We start from the raw sequence: 23,991 nt of genomic DNA on the forward strand, positions 1-23,991 counted from the left end.
TTATTGTATAGTTATATTTCTGGCGGTAAGCCGTATTCTGTAATTACTGTCGAACACTGATACCAGGAGAGTTTAGAAGCCCCCTTCTGTGGATTGTATTTGTGATATGAATACAGTTGATTTAATTTAAGAAAGTTGATATAGGGTTTTTTGTTTGTATTCGAGTATGATATGAGGAGGACTGAAGATAATTGTCAGGTAAAAGAGCAATTTTGATAACTGAAGTCTGAAGTATAGTGTGTCTGCGTTATAATAATTATGCGGAATCATGTCCCCGCGTAGTAAATTGTAATGATGATGATGCTGTAGATTTAATTGTCTGCTGTATATTTTGAGATTAGGGTATATTTGAGAGGCCCTTGTGATATTTCTGTATTTCTTATATAAATGGCTAAAATAGGCTGTTTGAGTGTATATGTAATGCCCTCATTATGTTTGTGAGTTGATGACGGCAACAAGGTAAAGGGATTATAGAAGTGGATAATTATTGGAAGACAGTTGTCCCGTGAAATGTTGTTTGTAATATTTTTCCAGACGGCTGTTAAGGGTATAGTGGAGCTTCGTCCACAAAGCTCATGCAATCACCGGGTCGAGACTCCACAGGTGTCTCCCGTTCAGCCGCTGCCTGACCCGTTGCCCGGATTTCCCTCGCCGAGTCCGAGACACACCCCCTCCACAATAACGCCGGTTACACGGGGCTGGATCCGTCGCCTTCGCTGAACCGCGGTCGACCGGGCGAAGGACGTCGTTGTCGCCCCGGCACATTCTCCAAGCGCTTCGCGTTCGCCGTCTCCAAGGACGCAAGGCTGTCGTCGCATATGGAGAACGCCGATTCGCGAAGCAAAGTCAGTATGACAACATTCCCCAGTATTAATGATAAACCGGAACCACAAATGTATTAAACTGAACTCTGAATGCTGACCGACATTATGGTCAGGGATATGAATTGTTGTGGCAGGCCACATGCCCACGCCGTCTCATATTTATGTCAATATTGTGAGAAGTGTCATGGTACTTGGTTACTTAGTTTATAAGTTGAAAGATGAATTTTGAGAGTTGTTAGTCCAGGACTTAGAAGGTTGTTAGTATTTGATATATGGGATAACAGTCATTTAATCTGTGAGATATGTTTAAGCTCTGAGCTCAGAAGACTATTATATTGTACGACCGGATGTATGATTTGAAGACTTGATTACACTCTGATAAACGCACACACAATTTCAACGGTACTTTATCTCTTTTTATATTTCATTTCGGGTGATCAAACTGCCTCATCTAGACCAATAAGCTAGTTCACGTGTAACACACTGTGACAATTTGGGGGCTTGTTTCCGGGAGTTGTTTGATCATAACTTTACCTGAGTTTTGATGTATAATTGAAGGACCATTGTACTGACGTATTTTGTGTGTAACCATTTTCTAAGTTGCAGTTAGCAGAAGGGCTCTTGCAAGTACAGCTGGCCTAGCGGAACCACGGACACGCCAGTGCACCATCACTGCTAGCATCCGGCACGCGTGGCAAGGACAAGCGCAAGCAATTAGCCCACTTCTGTTATTGGTGAGTTACCAAATTACCCAAGAATTGCTAACAATTGCGTTAGTTAACATAGTTTTCTAACACCTGATTGTGGGACACCCCGGGTAAAAAGTGAGATATTGATAATTTAGCTGGTATAAGTGTAATTTGTAGGGTTCATAATGGGTACTAAATGGTTTGATATTGGAAAGGAACTGGGTATGTCAGGTGAGGACCTTCAAAAATTTGTAGACACTAGGGAGAAGTTAGAAAGAGACGAACGTCAGGCAAATAGGGAAGATAGAAAACAGGAGGAGAGGATCCTAGATAAAAAACTTGAGCTTGCACGCATACAAAATCAGAGACTTTCTGAGAGTATGGATAGCACGGAGCAGGAAAACAGCCGTCGTTGGGCACCATCCCCTAAACTCCCCCCTTTTTCAGAAGGGAAGGATAATATGGATGCGTATTTAAGCCGATTTGAAAAATACGCAGAAAGTCAGTCCTGGCCGAGGACTAGTTGGGCAATCAGTCTTAGTGCACTGTTGCAGGGCAAGGCCCTTGATGTGTATTGTAGGCTTCCAGTTGATAAAGCCGATGATTATGATGCTCTAAAAGAGGCACTGTTGAGGAGGTTTGAACTTACCTGCGATGATTTCCGCAAAAAGTTTCGGTACTCTACCCCAGAGCAGGGGGAGACACCCAGCCAGTTTGTAGTTCGATTAGAACATTACTTGAGTCGTTGGATAGAATTGTCTGAGACAAAGCGGACATATGAAGGCTTAGTAGACATGTTGTTGAGACAGCAGCTTCTTGATAGAGGGGGAACCCCTTTGGCATTGTTTCTCAAGGAGAGGAAACCCAAGACTCTTTCCGAGATGAGTAGCCTGGCAGACACGTATGTACAGGCGCATGGTGGTCATTTTGGTGTCGCTAAGTTGAGTAAGGGTGACAAGAAGGCTAAACCACTAGCAAGTAGACCCCCTAACCAGTCTAGTGAAGGGCAAAGTCGTACAGGGAATCCCAGTCGGAGTCCGCCTACGAATAGGCGTAGAGTCGGTCCATGCTTTATCTGTGATAAGATGGGTCATGTAGCTTCTAGGTGTAGACTGAAGCCTCAAGCGGCTAGTCTTGTGAGTACGCAGGGTCATAGAGGTCGCAAGCAGAGTCCGAGTAGGCAGTCAGATAAACCCCCTACGAAGGATACGCCCCCTGAAGTTGAGAGTGCTCAGGCGTCGTGTCCGACTTGTTCCCATGCTATGCAAGATAGTAGTCATAGGCACGAAACAGGCGGGCTGTTGTTGACCTCATTTAATAGCCAGGAAGTGAAGGGAGAACCAACTCCCAGGGAGAGGGTTAAAGAAATCCCATTGATGTGTGCTGCATGTCAGCGTCATTGGCGGAGTCAGTTACCGGTAGTAGATGGTAGGATTGGATCCAGGAAGGTAGCTGTGCTTTGTGATACGGGCTGTTCGGGCGTAGTAGTGAGGAAATCCCTGGTGACTTCTGACCAGTTCACAGGCAAAAATAGACAATGTCTTTTGATTGACGGAACTGTGCGTCAATTTCCAGTGGCCCGCGTCCACATTAGTTCTCCATTGTTCGTAGGTACTACAGAGGCCTTATGCATGGAGACGCCGGTCTTCGATGTCATAATAGGTAACATTGAGAATGTTCATTCTGTCAGTGACCCCCATCCAGGTTGGAAGGATGATGATGGTAGTACTAGTACTAGTGTAGGCATGGCTGTGCAGACTAGGTCTCAGAGTCGGGAATCAAAGCGCCCGCAACGCCCTCTTGTTGTTCCATCGGAAATCCCTAATGTATCCCCGGAACAAATCAAACAGGAAACGGCAACCGATCCCTCTTTGAAAAAAGCCAGGGAGCTTGCTCAGGTTAGGTTGTCAGATGAAGAGAGGAGAGATACACACTTCGTCTTCGAAGATGGACTGTTGTACAGGATATTCCAGCCTAAAAGCCAGACTAGTAATTCGGTGAAACAGTTGGTAGTGCCGAGGCCATTTCGAAAGGCAGTGTTGTCCCTTGCTCATGAAGGTATCATGAGTGGTCACCAAGGCATAGGTAAGACTACAGAGAAGGTCTTGTCTTGTTTCTTCTGGCCTGGAATTCATGCGGATGTTGCTCGCTTCTGTCGCTCTTGCGATATTTGTCAAAGGACGGTGCCAAAGGGAAGAGTTCCCAAGGTACCACTTGGTCAAATGCCAGTTATTGACACACCTTTTCTCCGAGTAGCTATTGATATAGTAGGCCCTATCCACCCCACGACGACCAGGAAGAACCGATACATCCTGACGATCGTCGACTATGCATCTCGATATCCGGAGGCTGTTGCACTACCCAACATCGAAACTAGCACAGTAGCAGAGGCCATGGTCGAGGTGTTTTGCCGGGTAGGTGTGCCCCATGAGATACTAACAGATTGAGGTAGTCAATTCACGTCTGACATGATGCGAGAAGTTAGTAGGTTACTGTCTATTCGACAACTAACCACCACCCCATACCATCCGATGTGCAACGGATTAGTTGAAAGATTTAATCAGACGCTGAAACAAATCTTGAAGAGAGTCTGTGCAGATCGTCCTCACGATTGGGACAGATACTTGGGACCAGTGTTGTTTGCATACCGGTCCGCCCCCCAGGCTTCGCTTAGCTACTCGCCATTTGAGTTGATCTATGGTAGGCAGGTGAGAGGTCCCCTAGAGATTCTGAAGGACTTGTGGAGTGGTCAGACTCACGACCCAGAGTTGAAGACCACGTACCAGTACGTAGTCGATCTCAAAGAGAGGCTGAAGAGTACGCTAGCAGCGGCTCACGAGGAACTACGTAGGGCAACATCCAGGAATGCAAAACACTACAATGCTAGGAGTAGGCAGCGTAGATTTAACCCGGATGACAAAGTACTAATCCTCCTACCCACTGACCACAATAAGCTTCTCTTACAATGGAAAGGCCCATTTAGAGTCGCACACAGACTTGGTGACAATAATTATTGTCTAGATGTGAATGGAAAGATGAAGACTTTCCACGCCAACCTGTTGAAGAAATACACAGAGAGAGTAGACATGAGTAAGATAACCTCTAATCATGTGAATGAAGGTTCTGATGTGTATGCTGCAGGGATGTTGGAAGTCGTCGCTCAGGCCACGATCGTCGACCAGGATGACGACGACGACGCCGACGACGAGGAGGTAGTCGGACATCCAACCCCCAGCCCCATGACCGTACAAGTCCCAGTCCTAGAGGCAAACGAGACTGTAGAGGACGTAAAGTTCGGACCAGACGTGGAGGCTAAGCAGCAAGGCCAGATAAAGAGGTTGATGGGTGCGTATAGGGATGTCATGACTGACCTCCCGGGTAAGACACACCTAGGCAGCCACTCAATCCGGCTGACATCAGATGACCCGGTCAGACAGAAACCATATCCTGTTCCTCATGCCCTCCGCGGCGTGATTGAAGAGGAAGTTGAGAAGATGGTCGAGCTGGGAGTCATAGAAAAGTCTAACTCCCCATACTCTTCTCCGATTGTGATCGTGAAGAAATCTGACGGCAGCAATCGCTTCTGCATCGATTTTCGACGGCTGAATCGCGTCACTGTCTTCGACGCCGAACCTCTCCCCAATGCAGAAGAAATATTCGCCGGACTGTCAGGATCACACTACTTCTCCAAAGTGGATTTGAGTAAGGGATACTGGCAGATCCCTCTCTCAGACGACGCAAAGGAGAAGACAGCATTTCAGACAGCAAGTGGGCTGTACCATTTCCGCGTAATGCCTTTTGGGCTAGTCAACGCACCGGCCACGTTCAGCCGAGTGATGCGGAAATTGCTGGCAGGCATGAAGCACGTGACCAACTACTTGGATGACATCCTCATACACACACGGACATGGGAGGAGCACCTCGATACACTACGCGAGTTGCTTCGACGACTGAGAGCAGCAGGACTGACTGCTCGCCCCAGCAAATGTCAACTTGGGTGCAAACAAGTAGAGTTCTTGGGGCACCTCGTGCAACACGGAAAAGTCCAGCCCATGCTAGACAAAGTGGAGAAAATCCAGAACGCGACTAGGCCAGAAACCAAGAAACAGCTGCGAGCTTTCATAGGTCTGGCTAGTTACTACAGACGCTTCATCCCAAATTTTGCGTCGATCGCAGCACCACTGACTGACAAGACGAGGAGCCGAGAGCCAAGGCAAGTACAGTGGACTGAGCGTGAAGAGGAGGCCTTCATGCAATTGAAGGGTAGTCTTGTAGAGAGCCCCATTCTCTGTCTACCCGATGTCCACCGAAGATTCATCGTTAGGACAGACGCCTCATCAACTGGGCTCGGAGCTGTTCTCCTCCAAGAGCACGATGGAGAGAAACATCCAGTCGCCTATGCGAGTCGTAAACTCTTGGCTCGAGAACAAGCCTATTCCACGATCGAGCGAGAAGGCTTGGCGTTGGTGTGGGGAATTCACAAGTTCCAAATGTACCTTGAAGGCACTGAATTCACCCTTGAAACCGACCACCAACCGCTCCTCTATCTCAACCGTACCAAATGTATCAATAGCAGAGTGATGAGATGGGCTCTCGCCCTCCAACCATTCCGCTTCCGCATCGAAGCCATTCGTGGCTCCGACAATGTTGGAGCCGACTTCTTAAGCAGAAGCTGAATTTCTCTCCTTATTGCCCCATTCTCTGTTTTGAATGCATCTAATGGTTACATTTTGGCTAAGGTATATCACCTAGTGTGATAGATAGCTTTATAGTTTAATTTAAGGGAATAAGTATCTTCCCAGGACGAAATCGTAATTATAACCCCTTTTTTTCATTAGGCATGAAGAATACATGTCAGCCTTATGACAAAAAAGCGTCACTTTATTTTTCATTTGCCAGGTTATAGGGGGAGAAAAGCATAATGAGTGAAAATAATTTCTATGTCGGGTTTGGTAAGATAGTGAAAAAAAAATGATTCACTCATAGTGAGTGAAAATAGCTCTTCTGTTCGGTTTGGCAAAATGTGATACATTTTCTTGAAATGGGGGGTAGTGTAAGGAGTTGATTTAAATCTAATTTAAATACCCTCCAGTCTGGGAGGAAGTGGATTAGCATATGAATTTAGTTGGGTTGGAGGCATCCCACATGCAGGTGTTTGACAGCTATTGTTTCCCGGCATAGTTAAGTTTGCAGCAGCCAGCGTATGTATAGGCAGGCTCACAAGAAGTGAAGCTGCCACACCCTGTCTTGCCACCAGACAGACCAGACGCTGCAGAGCCTTGTCTAGCAGTGATGCCACAACTGGGGTGTCCAAGGCCCAACTGTAAGTTTCAGTTTGTTTTATTTATAATTCTGTAGTATGGATAATGGCTGAGTTTGCTCAGATAGTAATTGTTATTGTATAGTTATATTTCTGGCGGTAAGCCGTATTCTGTAATTACTGTCGAACACTGATACCAGGAGAGTTTAGAAGCCCCCTTCTGTGGATTGTATTTGTGATATGAATACAGTTGATTTAATTTAAGAAAGTTGATATAGGGTTTTTTGTTTGTATTCGAGTATGATATGAGGAGGACTGAAGATAATTGTCAGGTAAAAGAGCAATTTTGATAACTGAAGTCTGAAGTATAGTGTGTCTGCGTTATAATAATTATGCGGAATCATGTCCCCGCGTAGTAAATTGTAATGATGATGATGCTGTAGATTTAATTGTCTGCTGTATATTTTGAGATTAGGGTATATTTGAGAGGCCCTTGTGATATTTCTGTATTTCTTATATAAATGGCTAAAATAGGCTGTTTGAGTGTATATGTAATGCCCTCATTATGTTTGTGAGTTGATGACGGCAACAAGGTAAAGGGATTATAGAAGTGGATAATTATTGGAAGACAGTTGTCCCGTGAAATGTTGTTTGTAATATTTTTCCAGACGGCTGTTAAGGGTATAGTGGAGCTTCGTCCACAAAGCTCATGCAATCACCGGGTCGAGACTCCACAGGTGTCTCCCGTTCAGCCGCTGCCTGACCCGTTGCCCGGATTTCCCTCGCCGAGTCCGAGACACACCCCCTCCACAATAACGCCGGTTACACGGGGCTGGATCCGTCGCCTTCGCTGAACCGCGGTCGACCGGGCGAAGGACGTCGTTGTCGCCCCGGCACATTCTCCAAGCGCTTCGCGTTCGCCGTCTCCAAGGACGCAAGGCTGTCGTCGCATATGGAGAACGCCGATTCGCGAAGCAAAGTCAGTATGACAACATTCCCCAGTATTAATGATAAACCGGAACCACAAATGTATTAAACTGAACTCTGAATGCTGACCGACATTATGGTCAGGGATATGAATTGTTGTGGCAGGCCACATGCCCACGCCGTCTCATATTTATGTCAATATTGTGAGAAGTGTCATGGTACTTGGTTACTTAGTTTATAAGTTGAAAGATGAATTTTGAGAGTTGTTAGTCCAGGACTTAGAAGGTTGTTAGTATTTGATATATGGGATAACAGTCATTTAATCTGTGAGATATGTTTAAGCTCTGAGCTCAGAAGACTATTATATTGTACGACCGGATGTATGATTTGAAGACTTGATTACACTCTGATAAACGCACACACAATTTCAACGGTACTTTATCTCTTTTTATATTTCATTTCGGGTGATCAAACTGCCTCATCTAGACCAATAAGCTAGTTCACGTGTAACACACTGTGACAAACACACAAATTCAAATGGCCTGTTTATATGAAAATCGTACTCTTCTCAAGATAAACCAGTGAAGAACATATGAATCTCATCTCACCTGTTTGGTGAATGGTATAAAGACATCCTTAGCTATCTCACAGGGTTTCATGATGGTTCCCGTCTTTGTCCTGTATGTCTCATCAAGAGGCACTTTCCTCTCTCCTGAAGAGAAAAAATGACAGAAAAATAGGTGTTTTTAATGATTTCCAGGCAAAGACCCAATCCCCAGTGATTTGCACCATCTTAACCATATCCAAAGTCCTTTCCAGGATGAGTATTGATATTGATAGTGACACAACTTATTCTTGGGTAGGTTTAACTGAGAAATAATACTCACTTTACCATTGATTCAGTTTATGGTGAAGAACAGATCACATGAACAACACAGAGTTATAATAAAAATCATATAATTAGAGTTATAGTTTAAAAAAGCACTCTTGGAGAACAGACCTCCTCCAAGCAGCTCATTCCCACCCATATACTCATGCTAAAAATCGCACAATTCCCAATAATGAAGCCTTTTGTTTACATCATCAGCTTCAAACTATGCGGGGCCTCGCCCCAAGCAGAGCACACGCTTGAGAGCATGTGTGCAAACCTCAAATACACGCAGCCTGAATTCCCAAGTTCCTTGACCCTATCCTTCAAAAATTCATAAAAATGACAAATCCCTACCAAAATTTTTAACATGTGCTCCTTATGTGATCAACTTTTCCTAAAAGTTTTATCCAAATCCATACACAAATTTTTTGAGTTATTTTGCAAACAAAGAGACGAACTAACAACACAAACATAACTTCCTTGGTGGGGGTAATAACACATCATACACGAATACGAACATGACTGGACATCTTTTAAAAGTACCTTTACTAGTTAGCATAAATTTCCAAGTTCAATCCCCTAATGGCCTTTGTAAGGATAACAGAAGTGAACATGCCTTAAAAGTTTTTCCATGGAATATATAAGGTATCATTTTTATGGAATATTTCATTGCTAGAATTTGTATATATGGAGGTAGCAAAAACTAAAAGTGCTACACACAGGAAAACAACCAATACTGAAAATGCTAATTACTTTGATGAATGACAATGCACTTAGTTTAGAAAATGGTTTTCTTGCTCTGATTGTTGACCAGTTATGTATACTCATCATTATGTACATGTACCCTATGTACTGTTTTGCTATTTCTCAGCATATATATATATATATATATATATATATATATATATATATATATATATATATATACATATATATAAATGAGGAACAGTAAGAGGAATAACGATGTCAAAGCTACGCACCGATTTCTCCTCCCCTTCTCATATCTCTTATATATATATATATATCTTATATTCTTTTAATCATACATGAACGGCACAGTTTGCACAAGGTGAGGCATATGGAGAAGAGACACTTTGGCCTGAATTCGCAAAGGTGGTACAACTGAAACCATGGTTTAAACCATGGATTATGCAAATTTCTTCTGCGTAAATACGATTGACAGATTGCATACGCCAACAGACGCCCAGTAGTAAATGCACATCAATATGTCAAAGGTACGCCTATTTCACGCTTATTTCAGACCAAGGTCTGAGTTTAAACTACCTTTGTGAATTCAGGCCTTTGAGATGAGACTTAAGCTGTGAGTTTTTTTTTTTTTTTTTGGTTTGTTGTTGTTGTTGATTTTTTCCATTTCATATGTACTGAAATAAATGGTATTTGCTTTCATTGGTCTGCCATGCTTTGGGCATACCTATGCTTGCCTGAGTGATACATACTCCACAGATAGATATCTGTACTTACCATCCACTTCCACAAGTGTTGCTGTGGCACCACACACCATGAGGACTGGTACCAGATCTCCACGCTTTGAGAAACTCCAGATAGTGCCTCCCAGACTCTGAAATGTAAAAGAGAGAAAGGATATTCTTCTCTTGCAGAAAAAAAAAAGTGTTCATATTCTTCTATTTTTTTTAAGTCTATGACACAATACAGAAAAGTCACTGTGTCTTACAACTAGAGTATAATATGGCACCTATGTTTGTCAGTACTAACACAATTCTTTAAGAATTAACGTTGAAGAGCAGTGATTGTTGAAATGAAACTTAACCTGTCATACTCTCTAAATACTTTAATTTTGACATTCATTCTTGTTAAATGCCTGTGTATGACAATACACTGAAGGTTCCCCGGCTTTGTTAATTTGCAATGACAGATTTATGACAGCAATCTGACACACATGTGCAATGGTTGGTGGTAAAAGGTATAGATGCTAAGATCAATAAAAATCTACTTTGATGAAAAGGGATGTACAAGAATGCTCGGAAATGCTTGGAGCTCTACTAATTGTTATAATCTAAACAACTAAAGTAAAAAACACGCAACTTATGTTTCTGAAGTTTACACTTCATGAAGTGAAATTATAACAACTGATGCCTGGTGAGAGTGTTCAATATAAGCATATTACCCACTAGAAGGGATAATTTTAGCAAAATGGTTGGGGCCAAGTTTGCATTGATATTATATCCTGAGTTGAAAACTGTATGCTAATTATCGAGTTTCTCCGCATACTCACTGCAACATTTCTAATCTGGGGACTCGCATACTGCTGTACCAAGGTGATGATGGCTTGAAGAGTTCTTGTTTGATGCTCTGCGGTTGTCGAGAGAGGATAAATGTGTCAAGCATGAAAGCCTGACTGAAGAAACGTGGCTTGGGGAGCACAAAATACTTGAAAAGAATCCTTTAATACTTGATACAGACAGGGCCTGACAATACAGCATAGGGTCAACTTCCTAACAACAACAACAACAACAATAAAACTGACTGAAATATGAAATGATACAGTTTTTATTGTTGGTTTGACCAATATGGGCAATCACACACCACTTAAAAATGGAATGGTCCTCCTAAAGCAATGCCATCAGGATGAGTGAAAGGGCTGTCCATTTCTAAAAGAATAAGCCTACAGTTAAAGACAATCCAGAACAGAAAGATACAACCATGCACAGTCTAAGATAACACAATAGTTAAAAGTGAACAAATCAACATTATAAGTATACTTGAATGTCACTTGCATTAAAAAAAAAAATGGCATCTCCAAACAAGAATGGCTTACCAGGCAGGTCTTTGACCAGCTTCTTGAGACCATTCTCCAGCTGGGTCATGGTGGTCGACCCTCCAATGGTGACCCCAAGGTCAGAGGTCTCGACCCGGGTCAACTCCACAATGGCAGGACCAGGGGATATGACAAGTGGGAAGGTCACACATTTAGCTCTCTTTGAGTTGCCTGTAAGTTTCAACAGCCATTCCCAAAGAATTCATCTAGCATTATACCATATTTAAACAATTTCAAATGTGCATAAAAATGTGCTATTCCAATAAGTGAATTGAATTAACTGCAAGATTTGAAAGAGTTTCAATCAACATATGAAGAGGTTGAATGCAAAATTGATATATCTATGTTTTATCTAATTAGAAGTGTTTGAGATTAATTGTGATGAAAAACAAAAAAAAAATAATTAGAGTACATGATAATTCCAATAATATCATCACAAATGCTTCACTATGTAATGCACGCAGCAATATTGAAAAGATTTAACATTTTTGTATTTGATGATGACCTTACTTTAAAAAAAAACTTTGAAAAAACGTTTATCTGTTTGTGCGCTCAAACTCTTCATACCGTCCTGTGATGGCCGCACTAGTGAATTTTATGTGGCTGAAATTAGTGGACACAGTCTGATAAACAATTACACATTTAAATGCAAAACTGACCAAGAACAAGTGGGTTTCACTGAATTTTAAACTACATACTAATTCATCACCAGTTGGTGCTCATTAAAAAAAATGAAATAAAAGTCTTCCTTAGCAAATTAAGTAGATTAAATTAGGTACATGCATTGGATCACCTCACTGAACAATCACTGATATCAGCAATGTCTTAAAAGTAAGGGCTGTTAGGCTGCACGATGACATTAAAAAACAAAAGCAGTAAAAGCCCCCTCACCCATAATGGTATTCCCAACTATCATGGGAGCATCTGGATGCTGTTTCTTTAGATCCAAGAGTTCCTCCAGGGAGGCTAGGATCATCCACCTGACTCCGCCCCTCTCAAAAGTCACAGATTTGGTTAACTCTGCGCTGTTGGTCTACAATTGAGAACGAGATCAAATGAATGCCTACAGAAAGTACTATGGTAAAAAGAGATACTACGAGGATATTATAACAATGACATCACCAATATTCATGGGTGGTGTCTCTCATCCATGTATATAGGCAGTGGATTATCAGTATTAATTTGTTGGGGAATTGACAGGTACACATTATAGGAGTGGCTTAGATCGCAATTGATAAAATCACAGATTTATGTCAACACCAAAATCCTGTTACTTAAATCATAGTTCAGATGATATTCACATTCACAGGTTCCCTTCATATTTGTTGCATATAGATAGATATTCAACTCACACAAAAAAAGTTTTGTTAGAGACTCAACTATACAATTGTATTGTACTACCTTCTGATGATTCTATCTCATGTGGCAACATACATAGATAATGTAAGGCAAGTATATTGGCCGTCTCCATGGCATCTGATATATATGAAATTTACTATCTGTAAGTTTTGTGGCGTGAGACTAAGGCATTCTTAAATGTCTAAATTTAAAAGAAAATTCATTAATGTTTTTTGCCATATTAATATGCTTCTTGTGTTTTCAGTCCATGTCATATGATACCAAGGTACTTAAAATTGATTATCTCGACACTACTACGAGCAAAAAAAAATAAAAGCAGGACAGAGAGGACAATGTTTTAAGATCCCTCTTGGCAAAAAAAAAATGGGCTGTATAAATATAAAAGATACAAAGCTGTTTACCAACAATTCTGGTGGAAATATAGGCTCCTGAGTCGGATCATATGATGTATCACTTTGATGCACGGTCTCTGAAATCTAGCATGATTATTTAAAAAAAAAGGTTTACTCTCTAAGTGACAATAATCATATTAAATAGCTGATATTCAAATTCAATTTGATACATTGTAACATTATATTTCCTTGCCCACTTCATTACATAATGTAAGCATCATCATATTTTGCATACTAGAGATCAGTATACATTTAATTCAATTTTTATCAAGTGATCACTCCTGCACATATTGTGTGTTATCTACAGAAGATATAAACATAGAGTATATATGCACCTTCTGTGGGTTGAAAACTTGATTTGATATGAGCCTGGTGTCATGCCATTTGAATCAAACAATGTGTTTGTTTTTTATTTGTTTTGTTTGTTTGTTTGTTTGTTTATACTTTGATACAGTTTTGACATCTCCGACAATCATCACATGATAGCAAAGCATCCTCCTCCCTCAAGAAACATTCGCAAACTTTGAACGGTAGCTGCCTCATAAGTTAAGAAGTAATACAATGTATACAATGTATGGCTAGATAGGAAAGTAGATGGATAGTTGAAAAATAAAGGTATATTTCATACATAAATTTATTTATTCATTTACTTATATGCAGTACCAAATAAATTCTTACAAATAGATATCCAAACAAAATAAATCAATTAAGAATGTGTAATTCACTGTGTCCGGGTTCGAGACATACAAAGAAAAAGATAAACAGCTAGAATAACAAACTGACAGACTGACAGGTAAATAGAAAACTAGATAGGAACACTATACCAAGCTTCTTTTTCCTTTTGTACCACAAATTCTTTTGCTTACTTTGTTTGCTGAGACAGGCTGCTCAGGTTCCCTATCCTTTTCCTTTTCCTGTCTTGCACACTCACAGTTTTCCTGTTAGAACATAAATGCAAAATATGAAGAGTTTGTTTGCAAAAACCGATAAGTCCATATTTGCCAAATGGAGATATTTGCGATTAAAGGTCAAGAAAAATAAAGAGAATAATAAGAAAAATTTTGCTTCTTTTGACCATAACTTCAAAAATATACCTTTATATGTAGTGACCAATATATCATTTAAAAGGTATCATTTTGTACTTTTTGACAGAGATCGTACTTCAAAATCTTCAAAAATGGACTTATCGGTTTTTGCAAACAAACCCTTCGTATCTTCTTTTTTTATCCTTTGGATGAACATACTCTACATTTCTCATACATAGGCACAGAAAGTTTATTTCTAACATTTAAGACTCCCTGGAAGAAAATCACAGGCACATTCTATGCTTTAAATGTAACAATATTTTGCCCACCCCACAAAATGTCCTGAAGCTGTCCAGGATGGGCCTGTAGCTGGAGCATCGGCAGAGGTTGCCTTCGACGGATGTCACAACATCCTCCATGGTTGGTCTGGGATTATTTCGCAGGAGGGCGTACATGGACATCGCGATGCCTGGACTGGAGAAATGAAAGAGATTGGTCCGGCTCTTGGCGAGGCATTCCTGCAATGGTTGTAAAGGATGAGACTGTTAGAGGATCATAACGATAACTTTGTAATTTTATGTAACATGCTGGAATGAATCGTCATTTGTACATATACAACTTTTACTCAGTCCAAATCAACAACTGCATACTCTCTCATTCATCATCTATGAAGGAATTCAAAACTGAATTGAGAGCTTATGAGACCAACAAATAGACTAGGTACATATGAAAACTACATTTTGTTTACCACATTTTTTTTTTAAAATGCACGCTGAAATGACTGCCTTAGCTTGACTGCCTGAGCTGTGTCAGAACTAAGTGCTATACAGTTTCTAGTCATGGGTCAAATATCCTAACATTTCACATTGGCACAGAGTTTCATCATTTGTTGAGACATTTTTTTTTTAATGAATGCTATCGATAAATGCATACAATGTACACAAACTTGAGATGTGCCATATTAGGAAATTTAAAGTCAATATAAGATCTATATTTCAGATGTGACAATGTATAATCATAGAGGTTCACTATTAAGTGGCTGATGAAATTATAAAACTACAATCTCTTATTTGAAAACCTCACTGTGACATCATGGACATTAAGTGAGTAAAAACAAAATCGACTCATGGAAATTTATATCTTCTAAGATTTCTTACAGGAGTTGAACATTAAGCTCTACCGATCAATTTATTGAATGGAAGATAATCATTCTGTTCTTTGGATGCTACTGTTGTTAGAATCCTACTCCCTGCTCCATTTTTGTTTTGTTCATGAATAACTGAGTTGGCAGTTATGACTTCAGAGATCAAAGACTTCTGGATATATCCTCGGGGAAGTTAGGAAACAATCAGAAGCTTGAGAGGCTGTCTCACCTGTACAGCATGCAGTCCAGTCCTGACACTGCCCAGACCCTCTATTGTCGTGACTGCCTTGCCATGGATCAGGCAAAGTGGGTAGAGGCACGCCGTCACTGCTATGTGGCTGAAAAATTGAAGGACACCATGGCAAACTGAATTTTAAGTCCTGGGCAGGGGCTGCAGAACACTTTTAAATGGCGGTGGTGGTGGTGGTGGGGGGGGGGGGGTCCAAACGCATTATCAGGCTGGGGGCCCTGGGGCTGGGGGTAAAAACCCTGTGAAAATAATGATTATTCTGATGGGTTTGTATGATATTTCAAAATAATCATATATTTCATGAACATATGAATATTAATGTTTCTCACTTGAAATGTGCGATTAAAACCAGGACATGTTCTTCCTTGCAAATGCAGGCTGATTTATGAATACCTCTATACTTTTAAAGTTTCCCTCTCTTTCTCAACAAAGAAGGAAACGTAGAATGCGAGCATTGATGACTACTCTGGAAAGTTGGGACTTCACCAAGTTGAACCATTGAATGAACGTAAGATCTGTCATTGTCAAAATATGGGGCCATTCTGTGAGGTTCAGCCAAAGTTCAGTCAACAATGAATGGAAAAGAGAACAAATTTGCCAAGCAAAATTGCTAGTATGCAAGATCCCAGAACTCTGCATGCACTGAGTATTCTAGCAGGTCAGTCACAAAGCTTCACAATCCTGAAAGGAAGGGAAATGTGTTTGTGAATCTTCCTGACAATGACATCCATCTTTTTTTTTTAATACTTGGTCTATGCTTGGGGCCCTGACCTTGCCATGATCAAACTTAAAACTATCCACAGTCACCACTATACTTACTCATAGCACTAACTTAGTTTATCATTTCTGGTTCAAGAGAAGAAGTTTTTTTTAAAAGCTTCCTTTATAGGGGGCTTTGAGCTCCACCTGGGAGCCTCAAGGAGGGGCATGGTACAAACGTGAACAAATTAAATTGCTATCATCCTAGGGATGCTACCTGCCAAGTTTGGTGAAAAACAATTACAGTGTTTTCAAGAATGCTGAAAATGTTACAAGTTTATGCAACACAGAAACCCGACAATAAATGATTGCAATAGCTCCCTTGAGCCTTAACTCTTTATGTGCCACGTTTGCAAGTCCGACTCAGTCGACGGCGTGCCAACTTCGCATATTCTGCTCAAACGCACAAACCCGCCCAAACCGATCGATAAATCGCCAAATGCCGCAGTACAACTAAAGCATTTCTCGCGCTTTCGTTCCTTTCACATATAGCTTGCATTTTATGTTGTGAATGACTAACAAGAAGTGTTTTGCAATGAATTTGCCTGTAAAATCCTAAGTTTCTGTCACTACTTTATGTGCAAAAGTCATGCCTTTACAGTAATTTAGCTACTATAGTCATTTGAAAGAAAACAGATCATAGATTATTCATACAATTAATACCTGAAAGCAAAGCTTGGCATTTTCTCTGTACTTTACTCACTATAGTCCAGCTTAACAGAAATCTATAAAAGTAACATAGATTTGAAAAACAGAATGCTTTCTCAAAGCATGACAACGTTGGTGTCTCAGAATAATGTGGCAAACAGGGGCTTTCCACCATGGCACATTAAGGCCCGAATTCACGAAGGTGGTCTAAATTTAAACCATGGTTTATGTATATTTCTTCTGCGTAGATATGATTGACAGATTGTGTACGCTAAAAGGCATCCAGTAAAAAAATGTGCATTGATGCGCGCATGTATTGGTACGCCTATTTAACGCTTATTTTAGACCATGGTCTAAATTTGTACCATGGTCTAAGTTTAAACCACCTTCGTGAATTTGGGCCAAAGAGTTAATTGCCTGATTGTACAAAATGACCCTTTCCTGCTCATGTGCAAAGTGGGTCTATGGACTGGCTTATATTTCATGAGTGGTTAATATTTTATTACTTTTTAGCCTTCTATGATTTTCTTTCCTCTCTGCAACAAATTGTCAAAGAAGATATCTGATAGGCGATCTTAAAAAATAAATTAAGAGAATTTCATATAACTTCAAACAAACTACACTTCCCTGCTCACAGGGCAAGTCATTTATACCCCAACCTTAGTGTAAAATTACAGCAACGTGAAAGCAAGTTTCAATGATGACATTAGGGGCTTAATGCCCATTTTGGAGATGAGAAACTGCATTAGATTGATCAACTGGCCCCAGTCTGTTACCTGATCTCCTTTGTTGTGGGGTGAGCGGAAGACACCATCACCGTGCAGGATCCACATCCCCCTTGATTGCATCCTGCTTTGGTCCCAGTGAGACGCACTGGTGGATTACATCATCCCACAGAGGAAATAGCTGTCAAGGCTTGAACACAGACTAGCACCCCCATGCCATACCATGCACCAACTGACTGGTCTAGGTCACTGCATGACTCAGAAGTTTTAATTGCTCATACACTGGGCCAGGTTGACCATCAGATTTTGCCTACAATCATGAAGAGGGTGTTTCTTAATTGTCTCAACCATATATGAGCAGACTGCTTCCCAAACATGACATTTTTTTTTTTTTTTTTTTTTTTTTTTTTTTTGGTGTGCGCCTCCATAGAGTGGTAGCCTCTCCCATTTAGGCTCTGAAGTTTCTCTTTTTAGGTAATGATTTTGTTTGTATTTTGTCATCTATTTTTGATGATTGATACCTTATTGGTCAAGGAATATTGTAGACAATTTGTAAGTATTACTTTGGTCTAATTGTTGTGTATTTTGACAGATAATTTTGTCATTGGTTTTATATGATTTGCTCTGCACTGCCAATACATTTTGTACATGTAGTGCATACATGAGTGGCTCTGTTGTCAATCCTGTTGCACTCTCCATCACTCCATTGACTGTGTGTTCTTTGTATTCCAGCTGAATTGTCAGCTTGGCATTCCTGCTTCTTTTGTGCATGCCTGACATGGCATATCATGACAATGCTGGGTACCGGTACTAGACTTTATGTGAAAGTGCTCATTTGCATTACACTTGTTACATCCGTTCTAAGTGTTGACAGTGATGTTGACCTGTCTCTTGTATGTAAGGAATGGTGGCTAAACTCACAGCCCGCTACTAATAGCAGGTTGAAGTTTTGTAGTACCGGTACCGGTAAGCCAGTACTGTACTACAGCAACACAACAGCTTGTTTTCATCTATGTTCTTTAACTTCTGGTGATATTGAACCTAATCCAGGCCCACAACAACCCAGTGCTCATCGTTCTGATCTTGTCCACGACCCTACGTTTCATTGTACACATACTGATGTTTCTTCAAATCGTATTTGCTATAATGTCAATACCCTATATCAGTTGAACAGCCAGCCTTACCAGCTGCTGCCTCAGCCTGTGTGGAATAGGATTGGCGAGCTTGGTATCGGCTGTCAGCGTCCAACTCACCGCGGACGTAGGCGTAGGACCCCAAGGTCGCAAACCCCGGTATCTACCACTGTGCCTCCAACGGGCCTCCAACTTGGCCTGTGGAATGTACGGTCCTTGACCAATAAGATTCATGCAGTTACTGATTTAGTTGTAGACAATAAGCTTGATGTCGTGGTCATAACTGAATCATGGCTCTCTGGGGATAGCACTAGAGATGCTTACACTTTGGCAGACCTTAGATCATCTTTGCCAAATTATGATTTTACTCATCAACCCCGTGTATCCTCTAGAGGTGGTGGCATTTTTGTACTTTATAGATCGACAGTACGGTGCACTGTTAATACAAACCACACTTTTTCTTCATTTGAGCTGCTTGATCAAACACTTAACCTTACTTCATCCTCTGCAGTTAGGTTATATTGTATCTATCGTCCTCCTCCTTCTACAAGTAACAGTTTCTCAAGTCGGACCTTCTTGGAAGAGTTCCTCACTCCTCTTGAAGGCGCAAGTGTTAGTGATTACTTACCTCTACTCTTAGGTGATTTTAATGTGCATGTAGATGATCCCAATGATAATTTTGCAAAGTTTTTCATGGATCGAGTTGATTCTCTGGGGTTCAAGCAGCATGTCCAAGGTGCCACTCATCGCGCCGGTCATACTCTGGACCTACTCTTCACTAGAGACTCAGATTCCGACATCATCCGCCGTGTCAGCATGTTATCTTCGCTACTTTCAGATCATTCTGCAATTGTTGCCTCAGCAAACCTCACAAGGCCGCAGAATCCCAAGAAACAAGTGAGCTACAGAAAATTTCGCAACATCGACATGGACTCTCTACGTAGTGACATTGACTTGTTAGTCAGTTCTTCTCTTGATCTGACTTGTCCTTCTGAAGTTGCTGATCATTACAACACCTGTCTCCGTTCTCTGCTAGATAGGTACGCTCCTCTCCAGGTGCGAACTGTAACGATCAGACCTCAAGCACCATGGTTCAATGACGAGATTCGAGAGGCAAAGAGGAGACGACGCCGGGCAGAACGTCGAATGATCAAATCAGGACTTAGTTTTGATCGGGAACAGTATCGTTACGAGTGTGAATCATACTACGAATGCATCTTCAAGGCTAAGTCAACTTACCTTAAGAATCTCATCGCTGATGCTGACACCAAGAGACTCTTCAGTCTTGTGAATTCACTCTCCTCATCAAATCACTCACTGATTCTTCCTGAACGCTCGTCGGACTCTGAACTTGCAAACAAATTTGCAAAGTTTTTTGCTGAGAAGGTAGCCAACGTTATATCTGCCTTCCCCGACTCTGTTCCAGTGTCATCAACTGCAGCTTTGATTGGTCCATCTCAGTTTCAACTTTCAGAATTCTGTCCTGTATCTGATCTGGAAGTTAAGGAACTTAAATCGCATCACTACCACCGAAGTACTGTAAATTGGACCCAATACCTACCTGGTTGTTGAAGGACACGCTGGATGATATTCTTCCTGTCATTACCAAGTTGTTCAACCTCTCTCTGTCCACTGGTCTCGTCCCAGAACCATTTAAGTCATCTCTACTCCTCCCTCTCCTGAAGAAGTCTTCACTTGACCCAAATGAACTCAACAATTATAGACCCATCGCTAATCTTCCATTTTTGGGTAAGGTCTTGGAGAGGATTGTGTCATCACAACTCAAAGATTACCTTGAAAGATCTGGCATGTTTCCTATTTTTCAATCCGCATATCGAAATCATCATTCGACAGAAACTGCCTTGGTTAAACTTTTCAATGATCTTCTACTGGCCGTAGACAAGGGAAATGAGGCAGCGTTAATACTTCTGGACTACACAGCTGCTTTTGACACTATTGACCACAGTGTGTTACTTCGCCGCCTTGAAAAAGACTTCCTGATATCCGGAACTGTTCTTGACTGGATCCGTTCATATCTTCACAGCCGTACTCAACGAGTCATCATCAATGACACGCTGTCTTCACCATTCCCCTTGACCTGCGGGGTTCCGCAAGGTTCTGTGGTTGGGCCACTCCTTTTTCTTCTATATACCAGTCCATTGTCCAAAGTCATTGAATCCCACCAAGGCGTTCAGCATTTGGTGTATGCTGACGACACACAGATTTATGTTACACTCAAACCAAATGAGACGGCTGAAGCAGCTCAAAAACTTCAGAACTGTCTTGAGGACATCAAAATCTGGTCCTCAAACAATAAGCTTTGCCTTAATGAACAAAAATCAGAGATGATCCATATATATTCCAAACATAGAAACACCAATCCATTCCCAGATTTAGTTTCTGATAATGTTTCTACCAAGTGTAGTGAATGGGTACGCGATCTTGGTTTGATCATTGACAAAAATCTTACCCTTCAACAACACATTAAGCACATTTGTAAGGCAGCATCTTTTGGATTGTTCAAAATTGGGAAGATGAGGAAACTACTTGACCGACTACAACTGCCAAATTAATTCATGCATTCGTTTCTTGTCATCTAGATTATTGCAATTCCATATTTTCTAACCTCCCTCAGACACATATATTCCCACTTCAACGGGTACAAAATTCTGCCGCAAGACTTGTCTCCCTCTCCAGGAAATCCGAGCCCATAACTCCAATCCTCCGTTCTCTCCACTGGCTTCCCATACATCACCGCATATCTTTTAAAGTTCTTTTGCTTACGTACAAAATTCTGAATGGGCAAGCCCCCAGGTATCTCACAGATCTTGTTTCTTTACGTTCCATTACTTCCTCAAGATCCCTCCGTTCATCCTCTACAATGCAATTGACTCCTGGACCACGTACTTCCACAAAATACGGTGATCATGCTTTTTCTACAATTGCCCCTTCTCTCTGGAATTCTCTACCCGCCTATATACATCAAGCCACTTCCGTTAATCAGTTTAAGATTTTGCTTAAGACTTATCTTTTTAGTAGATAGTTCTTTGGAATAGTCCAGTTGTGGGTCGGTCAATGGAGGTGCACACTGATTTTGATTTTCATTATTTATCGTAATTATACACTGTATCTATTTTTTTTTTTCTCTCTTTTTGGTATGTGTGTACTTGTATTTTGGTATTTTTGTATTATTCTGGTATAGATATTAATATTTCCGGTAAACTGTGCGCTTAGAAACATCGGTATTAAGCGCCTTATAAATGTATTGTATTGTATTATTTTATTTAGAAAATACTCCCACATTTGTGGGAATCAATGAAGATTAAGGTGCAAATATTAATTTCGAATTGTACCCATGGGAAAAAACATGACAGATGGACCGGCAGCAAGATACAAAGAAAAGGAAAAATACCATGTTATGTGCAGATCTCTTTAGTAGTGAATATTCTTTAACCTATTGAAGACGGGATTATTTTGCTACAACAGGCATTTCTCAAAAACACCTGCCCAAATATACATGAAGCTATAGTCTTCAACAATTCAAAGTGATCCGAAGGACACACTTTTTTTCAAATTGGAGACCTATAGAAGACATTCAGAACATATTTCTAAGACAGGTAAGATACAACACTGTATGTGAACATATCTCTACAAGGACAAATTCAGTAGATCTATCAAAGGATACATTTTGACCTGAGATAATCCAGCAGTGTCATGTCTGGGTCAACATCCTTTTCTTCAACCTGCACAACATAAAAATAAAAGCAAGTATATTTCAAGTTAGAGTGACTAAATTCACTATTTTGGACATTTAAACAAAAATCTGTACGCATTTTCATTATATCAGTGTTTGACTGTCAGTATACATATCAAAATCAACATTGTGCAGGCTGCATGTATGTATATTCTAAAAGTAGAAATGTATTCATACTAGTGACTTTGATAATTACATTTATATGTATATTTATGCAGATTTTCATTGACTTACTATTGAATGTAGGTACTGCAGCAATTATTCCTGGCAGTTAAGATAAGAGACATGAAGGGAACCACTTCGTTTACGGATGAAATAATCAGAGATAGGGGCATGTACAAGCCATTTGGCAGCCATTTTGCATATAAATCATATGCATATATATGCAAATCGTGTATGTAGGAATGCTTTTTGAGTTAAAACTGACATCATGATTGTGTTAATTGACATGAAAAACATAAATATAGATGCCAAAATTTTCTTTCTACAGGTTTTATGCACGGAAATATTAAAAGGCCATTATGGCGGCCATTCTGAATGCATTTATATGCAAATTTATGCAAATTATGTACAAAGAAATACTTTTAAGTTATTACTGATGTCATAATTGTACTCCTTGACTTAAAAAACATAGGTTTAGGCACAAGAACTGACTTTCTATGGGTTCTTATGTCCGAAGATATAAGCATAAATAGGTTTTATGGGGGCCATTCTGAATTTATGCAAATTAGGCATTGATCCACCACTCAAATTTAAGGGAACTTTTAATATGTTGTTTTGAGAGCTCTTCCAGGTTAAATGCAAGTAGAATGGTTTCTGTTGCAATTAGTTTTGGGTCATTCCATATTTTGACTGGACTAATACAGAGAAGTCTGATATATTAACACAGCAAGAGATAAATTACATTTGGTGCAGCAATTTTCACTCACCCTTACTCCATTGCAAAAGAAAACCAGTGTGCCAGATCTTGCCATCTTGATCAGTCCCACTAGTGTAAGAATTTAATAAACAGAATAAAGCAATATATTTAGTCAAAACAACACAATGTATTCGGATTCAACTTTAACTTGCATCTCATAGAGCAATTGATAGGAATAGCATAATTAAACCACACATACCTTCGTTGTACTTTTTTGTTGTTGATCGTGATGACCAAATAATGTAATTGTAAAATAAGCAATGAAAATCACTTGTGGTCCACGAGCATATAAATATCTAAGTACAAATGTATTTAGAAGAGGGGATTTGCATAGGCAGCCATGCAGGGCAGGCAGGGCAAGCGAGCGGAAAGAACTTGGAATTCCCTGACCTGATTGCTGCAACTGCAGCCCATGGAAGACCAACTTAAAGTAGCTAAATATGGGCTATCCAGCCATCTTCCCAGATGGAAAAATGAACAAACGAACAAAACAATTTGAAGTTCCATCGCAGAAG

At 40.5% G+C, this 23,991-nt stretch overlaps 1 protein-coding gene across 1 annotated transcript in view; it reads right to left on the reverse strand.

Annotated features, from left to right (window-relative positions):
• The window catches only part of LOC139714844 (xanthine dehydrogenase/oxidase-like), a 34,975-nt gene extending 10,984 nt beyond the window's left edge, over window positions 1-23,991 (reverse strand). The window contains exons 1-13 of the mRNA XM_071626492.1: window positions 23,867-23,991; window positions 23,487-23,545; window positions 22,489-22,546; window positions 17,722-17,818; window positions 15,518-15,626; window positions 14,474-14,662; window positions 13,986-14,057; window positions 13,129-13,194; window positions 12,260-12,401; window positions 11,369-11,539; window positions 10,826-10,902; window positions 10,054-10,150; window positions 8,309-8,412 (exon numbers count right to left, since the gene is read on the reverse strand). Coding sequence (XP_071482593.1) covers window positions 8,309-8,412; window positions 10,054-10,150; window positions 10,826-10,902; window positions 11,369-11,539; window positions 12,260-12,401; window positions 13,129-13,194; window positions 13,986-14,057; window positions 14,474-14,662; window positions 15,518-15,626; window positions 17,722-17,818; window positions 22,489-22,546; window positions 23,487-23,531 — 1,227 coding nt within the window. The 5' untranslated portion in view covers window positions 23,532-23,545; window positions 23,867-23,991. The remainder of the gene's footprint in view (window positions 1-8,308; window positions 8,413-10,053; window positions 10,151-10,825; window positions 10,903-11,368; window positions 11,540-12,259; window positions 12,402-13,128; window positions 13,195-13,985; window positions 14,058-14,473; window positions 14,663-15,517; window positions 15,627-17,721; window positions 17,819-22,488; window positions 22,547-23,486; window positions 23,546-23,866) is intronic.

The sequence above is a fragment of the Diadema antillarum genome, unplaced genomic scaffold (genome assembly GCF_040938485.1).
Source record: "Diadema antillarum isolate AM-2024a unplaced genomic scaffold, OU_Dant_1.0 seq00002464_RagTag, whole genome shotgun sequence".
In the NCBI taxonomy this organism is placed as follows: domain Eukaryota; kingdom Metazoa; phylum Echinodermata; class Echinoidea; order Diadematoida; family Diadematidae; genus Diadema; species Diadema antillarum.